Source organism: Crassostrea angulata, chromosome 5 (assembly GCF_025612915.1).
Source record: "Crassostrea angulata isolate pt1a10 chromosome 5, ASM2561291v2, whole genome shotgun sequence".
Lineage (NCBI taxonomy): Eukaryota > Metazoa > Mollusca > Bivalvia > Ostreida > Ostreidae > Magallana > Magallana angulata.
In genome coordinates, this window is record NC_069115.1 from 31,466,359 (window position 1) to 31,477,856 (window position 11,498).

The 11,498-nt window shown below is 36.7% G+C and overlaps 2 protein-coding genes across 2 annotated transcripts; both read right to left on the reverse strand.

Moving 5' to 3' along the window:
• Positions 1-6,280: 6,280 nt before the first annotated feature.
• On the reverse strand, positions 6,281-9,289 carry LOC128185322 (uncharacterized). The gene has a single exon (XM_052854949.1). The coding sequence runs from the start codon at positions 9,287-9,289 to the stop codon at positions 6,281-6,283; it is 3,009 nt and encodes a 1,002-aa protein (XP_052710909.1).
• Positions 9,290-9,392: 103 nt separating this feature from the next.
• LOC128185323 (uncharacterized) lies at positions 9,393-11,288 on the reverse strand. The gene has a single exon (XM_052854950.1). The coding sequence runs from the start codon at positions 11,286-11,288 to the stop codon at positions 9,393-9,395; it is 1,896 nt and encodes a 631-aa protein (XP_052710910.1).
• Between the last annotated feature and the right edge of the window lie 210 nt (positions 11,289-11,498).

Sequence of the window (11,498 nt, forward strand, 5' to 3'; positions counted from 1 at the left end):
CAAATATAGTTTGATGGGGTTCCCATTGTGTGCTCACTTATATGCTTTTGAAAAGGACATGAGAACTACAGATGTATTTGACGATCCAAGAACTTATGTTATACGTCATATTCTAAAGGAAATAGACAACGACAAAACTCATGGTGTCAAGACTTTATTCCTTTTTTTATTATTTTATACAAGTCCAAGCAGCTTTAAATCAAACAAAATATTGGACCTTAAATATGGTAATGATATACGGGAATATCTGGAAGATCCCAGAGTAGCTCCAAAAGATCTTGTTACTAAGATGGAACCATTAAATTTTGAAAATCTACCTAACATAGCAGAAAGCTTAAGATATACAATATTGATTAAACAGTCTTCGATGTATGAATTTAAGCATCAAATTTATTTGGATGGAGCAAGTGACTATTTTTTCAGAAGGCATGCGGAGGTTGCTGTGCATTTTTTTCCTTTAGATATTCTGCGCCCATATGCATTTCCTGACGCCCTTACAGTCGTGTGGAGAGAAATAATTAAACGATTTACGAGAGAATTACAAGAAAGTATCAAAATAGAAGAAACAGAGCTAAACAACAGTGCCTATAAGAACAGGACACCCGAAATATTGAGTTGTAAAATATTTGATAAAGAAAGGTTTGAAATCGAGTTTAGCAAAGAATTGAAAAAAGGATCCCTCTTTAAAAAATTGCTTTTTCATGAAGAGCTACGCTTCACATTTTGGACGAGCATGTTTGGTCGAAGAGAATTAACAGAGATTGCATCATGTCTTGAAGAAGAACATTCGGGTTACCAGTTTTACCAATCAAGATACGGTGAATGTTGCGAAAAAGAAAAAAAATATCTTGATGACGATACCGCAAAAATAGATCTTGAAAGTTTGAAAAAAAAAGTTTGGGACTTTAGATCTTCAGATGGAAAATCCATTTTGCACCTTGTTCTATGTTCAGAAAGGTCAGACTATGAGGCACATTGTATTATTTCCCGATTGTTTAATGACACAGATTGGGATAATGTGTTTCAAAATAATGATTTTCTCAACTGTGCATTAGAACAAACAAGACGTAGTAGAATAGTTTGTTTACTCGAAATACTTCGAAAGCGAAATGAAACACTATCTCGGAAAACAAAAGTGGATATATCTAGGGTCATTGCACAGATAAAGTCATGTACTGTTTATGATATACACCTGGAACTTGAGTTTCTTGTTCGCATTTGTATCATTTTAGCAAATACCAAATCGCCAACAAAAACTGCTTATTTGGACTTCAATACTATTGACGAAAGTTTCCCATCCGTAACAGCGTTATTGAGGGGAAATTCATATTCTCAATCAACAATGAGGAAAGCAATAAAAGATTGTATTAAAAAATGCCCATCTTCAGAGTTGCCTGCTATAAAACCAAAATATATACCATATACGGATAGAATCGGCACAGAACTAAAACAGGCCATACGCGACTCTGTTCAAGTGCTTTCATGTAAAGACAAACTGAGCTTAGTTTCAACGCCAGTTTAGTACATACGCACAAATAAGAGTGAACAAAACTTGTGTTACTGATATGTGGTGGCTCTTTATTCGAATTAAATATCTGCAACGAAAGAAATACCTTCTGAAGATTAACATATTTTATATAATGAAAAACTTACATATGTTATTCATTTGAAAGCTTTTGGAGTACCTTCACTAATCTTTTACATATTCAATACTTTCATATTGTTTGTATTGTAACATATCAATATACGTTTGACTGGTTGCAGTTATAAAATGCATATACTTTTTTGATTAGTTTAGATAAGGATATATATTCGTTTGTTTTGTTTTTTGAGGTTTCAACGAGTACTCGACATATGTTATTCATTCAAAAGCTTTTGGAGTACCTTCACTAATCTTTTACATATTCAATACTTTAATATTGTTTGTATTGTAACATATCAATATACGTTTTACTGGTTGAAGTAATAAAATGCATATACATTTTTGATTAGTTTAGATAAGGATATATATTTCGTTAGTTTTGTTCTTTGAGGTGTTAACGAGTACTCGACAATCGCTTGGTCACACCGTTCCTCGATAAAATTTTCTTAGTCGATAACTCGTAGTAAAGTGAATATAATTAAAAAATATTATTTATTTTCTTCTTGTTTCCGTTTCTTCAATTATTCATTGAATAAAATGTTTGTATAATCAACAGTTTAATCATATCAATAATTAACTCAAGGCGTTTGTTTTTATGACCAGTAATGTTTGATTGTTGATTAGGCACGGACAATGACTTACTGTGGAATTGGTCACATGTGATTTGCCTAAGTTGATATAGAGCTTATTAATGTGTAAGCATTACAAGAAAAAAGTAAAGCACAGTACATTTTCTACCGGAAATTAATATAGAATACTGTTTTATTTATTTATAATAGAATACATTTAGAACAATTCAAAAAGGTCTTGGACTTTCAGTAGGATGTAACTATCTATTTCTTGCGTCAAAACAAGTTCGAAATGAAGCCGGTTTCAAGCGAAATATACACCGATTGCGCAGTCTTAACTTGATGATCTCAAAGAGCCATGGCTGAATGGCCAGAAATGTAATAAACATGCCTACGTCACATTGCTGTTTGACACAACTACCCAACGTCCAAGCTCTTGTTAAAATGGTTCTAGCATATACATGTATTATCATAAGTTTTTGAATTTTTTTTTTAGTTTTAGATAAAATGTATGTGGTAGTTATTTGATTTGAACAGGGTCCAAAGTTTCATTTAAATCATCGAGTATATATATATATATATATATATATATATATATATATATATATATATATATATATATATATGAAAAAAGCACAACACCGAAAAAAACTCAACTACAATGTAGTTTCATTTTAAATCATCAAATCCTGATGATTTAAAACGAAACTAATTGAGTTTATTTTGGTGTTATGAATTTGCTTCCTATACTTCTCCGTGGATTTCCAATATATATATATATAGAGAGAGAGAGAGAGAGAGAAAGAGAGAGAGAGAGCACAGAGAAATTCACCTTGTTGGAGCGCCACCTCCGCCCCGGCCGGTGCTTGAACTCACGACCTCTGGAACCCATTCGAGCTTATTATAATTATATATATATATATATATATATATATATATATATATATATATATATATATATATATATATATATATATATAATGCACAAACATTTAAAGAACTCTCAAATTTACTACTTTACTACATATACCTGCCCATAGTGAAGTATATTAGATATACATAAAGCACTGTGCAATTCACTATTGCTCCACCTCCGCCCCGGCCGAGGCTTATACTTTCAATCTCTGGAACCAATTCTCCTAGCTGAGACGGCTACCACGCCTACCACTGGACAATCTAGGCAAGAAACAATAGGCCCATGGGGCCACATCGCTCACCTGAGCAACAATGGGCGTTCAAAAGATATTGTGCCGTATGGTCCCTCGGTAGAATAACAAAAAATAAATATTGTAAAGTACTAGTATTCGAATTTTACACTTATTTTTGCATACACGTAATCTTTGACATTGTACTTTCATGAAATACTATTTTTTTTTTACCAGAATAAGAAATCCTACGCAAGATATAAAACTAAACAATTGGTAGGGGTACACTGTTAATTTGTTAACTTCCAATTCCCTATATTTTCGTTCTGCCCCCCCCCCCCCCACTTTGTAAAGCGAACAAAATATATGAAAGCATATAGGTACATTTTTTTCATCAACTACTTACTAGTTATTGTATTCTTAAAAAAAATATAATAGTTATTGTTTTTTTATTTTAAAAATCCTACATGTATAGATGTGAAGAAGAAAATTGTACCTCAATGTGCTCAATTCCTCAAATTTAAAACCTTCAAAAATTTTATTTGTCTTCTCCATTATAATTAAATGACTGTTATTTACTTCGCGTACAAACCAGGATAATTTTCCGCTGTGATATTTTCTTAGGAATAGCGATAATAACTTTATCCCCGCAACAGAAATGTGTCAGAACTATAGAAACTGTTTTAAAAGATGTCGTTTTTATTTACCCGTGTCTGAAAAAACTATCAAAATTGATGTAGATTTCACATAATTTACTGTATAAAGAGGGGCCCAAGAGAGTAGGTATATACAGAATATCATTCTTTATTTTGTTTGTACAAGTATTTAACATACTCTAATTCATATAAAATTTCTAATGTTCAACCAAAATTTCAGCGTCAATCGTAGAATTATAAGCAAGATACAGAGCTCACAGTTCGCCTAGATTTGAGTCATATTTTGTTCACATGAGTTTATTACATTCAGCTTAAGATTTTTAACTTGGTATTTCCTATTCAGCATTTAAAATGGAAAAAAAAGAATGGCCTAAGATTTTCAATTCATTTATTCACTCAAGACCAGTTCACTGGTATTTGAGGTTCGAAATCAGTTTAAACAAATGTATACAATTAGTCAAGGATCACATGTACAGTAGGAATAATAATGACGAAAAAAAGTTAAATTTACAATACAATAAGTTGTTAAAGTTGGTTTCTGGAAGAACAGACTTTGAAAATTTTCTTAATAAATATTGACAATTTTTTTTTACTTTTTTAATCTTTAGTTAATTCTAAGATTAATCTAAGATCTGTGTACAAACATAAAATTGTGAGCAAATCTCTGTATCTTGCTTATAATTCGAAGCTTAACACTCAAACATGGTTAGTAAATAGAAATTGTAAACAATTAAACACAAGAAACATGCACTATAACAAATAAAGAACACAATTTATTTTTTCGAAATGAATCATATATATACATGTATGTACCTACGTATTTCCGAGAGCGATATCAAACTCTATTTAAACTGAATAAACTCGAGAAAATGCCGAGCATCTCAACAAAACCTATTGCATTAATCTACCATTACGCAAAAGATAATGCCGAATTACCGATAGAATGAATTGTATTTCAGTACGTTTTTGATATATCAGATTTTGCTTAATTTGCGCAGGTAAACAGTTAACTGTTTGATTTACCGAAGTCCCTGTTTGATTTGATACGTAAAAATCACGAAATACAGACGATAGTTCCCAGGTTACAAAGCATAAATAATGAAAAACGAAACGAAAATCAGAACAAGCTAACACCAACGTCATGTGTGAAAACTGTCAACGCATTGAAATATTTAGCCTCAATTTACTTCACAAAATCGGCACAGATATATTTTGCATGTTTCAAAATTTCCCTTCATTCGCGAACTGTTGCACAACAAGCAATTTCATCATAGTCAGATCGACCCTTTTTCGTATAGTGTCATGGCTGCTTTAAACAAAGAACCTCGTTTAAGAAGTATGGAATACGAGTCTTGGTAAAATGGGTATGCAAACCCGGGCCGTGGCAAAATAAAAGCCGGGGCAGATCGGCAATCGTCAATTCCAAATACGCATTTTTTTGCAGCAATATTAACAGCAAATACAAATATACTGTATTCTGCCTTTGCCTACAGATAGTTAACCAACACAACAATCCAGTGCTTCGTATTTATTGTGTATTCGGTAAAAAACTGAAACAAAAACAAAGTATGAATTACTCATACGTTCTCAAAAACAATGTACATGTAAAGACAAAATGCATATAATAATAGTTTGTAATGAAAGAATAGAAATGAAAAAAATAACAGTATTGAAGATAAGGTCCAAAACAATGAATTTTAACACAAATGGGTTTCCATAGAAAATTGTAACTTTACTTAGATTGACAATGACAATAATGGCGTTCCATACTTTTTAGAGATAATGAGAAATTTACTTATAAACTGCATTTATATAAAAATACGAAACAGTAAACATATAAATGAATAGCCGCGTATGTAATATAAATCAACAGAAAACTACTTACAGTGTGTGGCAGCACAGGAATACAAAAAACATGTTGGGTGAACTAAGTGTCCTTGTGTGGGTCACACAAACTATAAAACAGGAAGTCAACAATTAGGAAAAGTAACTCTAAATCATATAATGAAAGGATAACTCTAGGTTCAAAAAAGAAAGATAACTGCAGAAAATACATATCAATATAATAATGGAAGATAACTCTAAATGTTTTTAGATAATAATTAAACTTCAGCAAAATACACAATCATACAAAATCTTGTAAACAATACACTCCCCGTCTGATATCTTTAGATATCACTATCCAACATATTTACAAAATAACCAAAATATTCCAAACAAACGAAATACCAAACAGTTCTGAATAACATGAAGCACTGTTACAAATATTCAAATTGCCATCAAGAGTACAGTCTCTGTAACCGGGCGCGTATAGAATGTGTTAATGCCATTCTTGTTCACACGAAGTTGTACTTTACGGACTCTCTTGTCCGATGCGCTTGGAAACACTTGATCCACTACTGCCATCTTCCAGTCACAGCGATGGGCTGAACTGTCCTTCAATAAAACGACATCACCGACGGATAGGTTTCTTTGGTGCTGTGTCCACTTTTGTCGACTTTGAAGGGTGACTAAATATTCCCTACGCCATCGTTTCCAGAAGAGGTCTGCAAGTAGTTGAACTCTTTTCCACTGAGCTTTGAAGGCATCTTTCTCATCAAATGGTCCAGGCGGTTCTCCTCCTTTGTCTGTTTTCTGGGTCAGAAGGGTATATGGAGTGAGAATGAATGGGTATTCTGGATCGGTTGGAACTGGTACTAATGGTCTTGAGTTAATAATGGCACAAGCTTCAGCTAAGAACGTTACGAGGGTCTCGTGTGTCAACTTCTTTGCTGTACCAGTAATCAATAAAGAGTCTAGAATTCGTCTTGTAAGGCCTATCATCCTCTCCCATGCACCGCCCATGTGGGATGAGTGTGGAGGATTAAATATCCATACAGCTCTGTTATCCAACAGAAACTGTCCAACGGGTCCATCTTCTACATTAATGGTATGAATTCCTAGACTTTCGGTTGAACCCACAAAGTTTGTGCCACGATCCGATCTAAATTCCTGTACTCTGCCTAGTATAGCGACGAATCTTCTCAGAGCGTTAATGAAAGACGAGGAACTCATCTCTTCGACCACTTCTATATGGACAGCTCTTGAGGAAAGACAAGAAAACATCACTGCCCAACGTTTTGCGTGAGCCAGTCCTCCTCTGGTGCGACGTGCAGCAACTTCCCAGGGTCCAAAGGTATCCACTCCCACGCTTGAGAATGGAGGTCCTGGAGATAACCGATCTTGAGGTAAGTCCGCCATTATTTGATGCTCAGGTTTTCTTCTCATCTTTCTGCATGTCACACAATTGTATATTACTGAAGATACGATTCGCTTGGCTCCGGTTATCCAATAACCGGCTGATCTAATCGAGCCTTCAGTGAAGTGGCGTCCTTGATGCTTCGTGAGCTGATGGTAATGGCGCACCAACAGTGTAGCAATATGATGTTTCCCAGGAATAATGATGGGGTTCCTTTCATGGTTGCTCAAATCTGACTTGGACAATCGGCCTCCAACACGTACGATACCATCGCTATCTAAGAAGGGGTGTAATTTCAAGAGCGAGCTTCCTCTGTTGAGATCTTTGTTTTCTCTAATGCATCTAATTTCTTCTAGGAATGCTTCATTTTGGACCTCTCTAATGATGTGTTTCTCTGTCTCAAGATACAGTTTGACATCCTTTGCCTTATTGCAGGAATGCCAACCTCTGCACTGTGATGTTCCACTCCAAGCCCTAGCTATGTGTTTCAGGCGTGCGATTCCTGCTACCAAACCATTCTTTGTTGAATATTTAGTGAATTTCCCAGTTCCAAGAGATGATTCTCCAATGTGTAGCTTCTTCACTGTAAGTATTGGTCGAATCTTTTTGTCACTCTCTGAGTCTACGAGTTCGTGCTCTAGTGGAACTGTTTCGTCGGCTGTCTTCACTGTGTTTTGGTATTGATGGAACCATTGTTTTGGACCACAAAGCCACAGACTGTTTTTCATGCTTTCAACTGAGACTGGTCTGGTCGCTTGATCTGCGGGGTTGCGTTCTGAAGGAACATAGCTCCATTGTTCCGGTGAAGAAACTTTATGTATCTTTTCAACTCGGTTGCTAACATAGGTATAGAATCTCCTGGTTCTGTTGTAGATATAACCAAGAACAACTTTGCTGTCAGTATGGAAATGCATTTCTTTGGGATCAATATCCAGCTGTTCTTTGATGATCTTGGATATCTCAATTCCAAGCACTGCAGCGCATAACTCTAAACGAGGGATGGTGACTGCTTTCTTAGGTGCAACTTTTCCTTTTCCCATAATGAAGCCGCAATGTAGATTGCCATCTTGGTCCTCCGCTCTGAGGAAAGCAACTGCTGCAACTGCCTCTTCAGACGCATCTGTAAACACGTGGACTTCTCTCTTGAAAAGCTTTTCAGGAGATAAAGGGAGATAAGGACGAGGGATTTCCAGGTTTTCTAGAAATGGTAGCTGCTGTTTCCACTGGTCCCATTCCACTTGATACTGTTCAGGTAAATGTTGATCCCAGTCAGTAGATTCCTCAATGAACTTTCTTAACAGCAGTTTACCTCTAACGAGAACTGGGGCAACAAATCCTATAGGGTCGTAGAAACTGTTTAAACAGGAAAGTACTCCGCGGCGTGTATATGGTTTCTCATCTAAGGAAAGTCTGAAGGTGAATGAATCTGTTCGGAGATTCCAGCTTAACCCTAAACTTCGCTGTATAGGAAGATTCTCTTTAATGAGATCTAAAGACATCAAGTCTTTGGCTAAGTCTTCAGTGGGAAAGTGGCTCATAACATCACTGCTGTTAGACACAAATTTGTGAAGCCTAAGCCCTCCTTCTTCCAGTAGCGCTTGCTTTGTTCTTTCCATCAAACTGACGATTTCTTCTGGGGATGACATCGAGAGCAAACCATCATCAACATAGAAGTTGCGTTCAACGAAACTTCGAACGTCACTTCCGTATTTATCTTCGGCAACATGTGCAGTCCTTCTAAGTCCATATGTTGCAACTGCGGGTGATGGACTGTTGCCGAAAACATGAATGCACATTCTGTATTCCACCAATTGCTTCTGTGGATTGTTGTCTAAGTACCAGAAGAAACGTAGATAGTTTCTGTGGTCTTCTCGGACTTTAAAACAGTGAAACATCTGTTGTATGTCAGCCATGGCACCGATGTTATCAAGTCTGAACCGCAGTAGAACACCAAGAAGACTGTTTGTTAAATCCGGGCCTGTCAGAAGAACATTGTTCAGTGACACACTATTACACTGGGCTGATGAGTCAAACACCATCCTAACTTGATCAGGTTTCTTCGGGTGGTATACACTGAAAATAGGTAAGAACCAACACTCTTCATCTTCCGTTAATGGTGGTGCTAGCTCTGCATGTTTTGCATCAAATATACAAAAAGGTGAGTGCGTGTTCACATTTAATTGGATTCTTCCTCAGGCTATTATCTAGTATCGTTGCTCTTTTCAATGCTTGCTGTCTATTATCTGGAAGTCTGTATCTCGGTTCTCGGAATGGTAATGGGGCAACCCACTGGCCACTTTCATCACGATAGAACTCCTTGTCCATGATGGCTAGGAATTTTTTATCTTCCACAGACAGTCCTGGCTTGTCATCGTCAGGAGATGTCTGGAAAATGTTCTGTCCAATTGGTTCGTTTCCTTTTCGATGTTTAAGGAGTGCATCACACTGTATTTGTTTAGGTAGGGTCTCCTTGACAATGATATTGTTTGGACATGGGGTAGCCAAAGTATTCCTTCCATCAGACATAACTGAGACTTTGTTTGCAACAACAACATCTGGTCTGTGAGTTCTTCCGAGACAAACCTCTCCAACAATCACCCATCCAAAATGAAGTTTCTGTGCATGTGGTGTATTTGGAGGTCCAACTCTTTGCTCGAGAACATGATGTACATCTCCAAGGTCACGTCCGATCAAGAGAAGAATGTTGACGTCTTCATCAAGTGGCATCATATGAATTGCTATGTCTTGTAGATGAGGGTAAGTGTCTGCTACCTCTGGGGTTGCTATCTCTTGTCGATTAGCAGGAATTTCGTCACACTCGATAACTGAAGGAAGATTGAAACGACAACTTCCATCTATAGATTCAACAACTAATCCATTGACTTTTCTTCCACTGCATGTAGATTGACCACTGCAAGAAAACAGGGTGTATGCTTCTGATTCACTTTGGATGTTGAAGAAGTCAAATAATTCGGATCTAGCAAGGGTACAGTTGCTCTGTTCGTCGATGATTGCGTACACCTTGATAGCGCATTCCCTTTTGCCGTAAGGATAAACATTGACAGGTAGAACTTTTGCACATGATCGACCATTAAAGTTATTGCCACAGAGTTCAGTACATTTATTTGAAACGTCAGTTCTCCTTGCAGACCTCTCCCCGCCGTCAACACGTCCAGATCCTGATTCTGTCTTCTCCCATCCACAAGATGCTTTGGGTTCAAACTTCTTTTGGTCGATATGCAACGCTGTGGCATGACGAGAACTTCCACACACGTCACACTTTATGGTAGCTGTACAGTTTCTTGACAGATGTTTAGAGTCACAGCATTTATAACAAAATTGAAATTCCCGCAATAAATCCTTTCTCTCCTGTATAGGTTTAGCTCGAAAGGTTCTGCACTGATTTAAGGAATGACTTGCTTTGTGTATTGGACATCTTGATGTTCGTTCCTGTGTTTCTTGTATGTTTCCGTCATCAGCTTCAAGATCAGTTTTTCGACTGTTGACAGGAAACGATCGCTTTGGTTCGTAAGTTCTTTTCTCCGATGTAGTTAGTGTAGATGAAATATCGGTATGAAAAGCTGGGTCATTTTTTACAATGCTGAGATCCCGGATAAAACTCACAAGGAATTTAAATGGGGGGAATGGAACTTCGTAATATTTCTTGTACTTTGATGCTTGAGATACCCATTTTTCTTGAAGATTTGGGGGAAGCTTGCTGATAATAGGAATGACGCCAGAAGATGAGTCATAGTATGAGAGGAGTGTAGCATATTGATCATTCTCCTTCGCTGATTCTATTTCGGTCAATATATCAAGCAAATCATACAGCATCTTTGGGTCCTTCATAGTTATCTTGGGAAATTTGTTGAGTTTGTTCTTTAGGGCGGATTCAATCATTTCGGGTCTTCCATAGCGCTCTTCTAAACGTTCCCATATACGATAGAGTCCTTTCACTGGGTCGTTGATGTTGGATCCTCTAATGCTGCTTGCAAATCTCTTTGACTCTGGTCCCAACCATTTTATCAACAAATCCATTTCTTCAAACGCGGAGATGTTTAGTGCAGTTCTTTCACTATGCTTGTAAAGCTGGCTTTCCACGTCTGGTACGAGTCAGGTCTGTCGTTAAATGGACTAAATCGTGACATCAGGAGGTCTTTCTTTAGGAGAAACGGCGTCAAGTTTTCAACTACTCCAGGAGATGAAACTGGAAGAGTTTCTGGAGCTGTCGCACAAGGTCTGTTGTTA

What these genes read in the sequence shown, in the direction of transcription:
- LOC128185322 (XM_052854949.1), bottom strand. Translation starts at nt 9,289, where the DNA reads ATGGTGTTTGACTCATCAGCCCAGTGTAATAGTGTGTCACTGAACAAT.
- LOC128185323 (XM_052854950.1), bottom strand. Translation starts at nt 11,288, where the DNA reads ATGGATTTGTTGATAAAATGGTTGGGACCAGAGTCAAAGAGATTTGCA.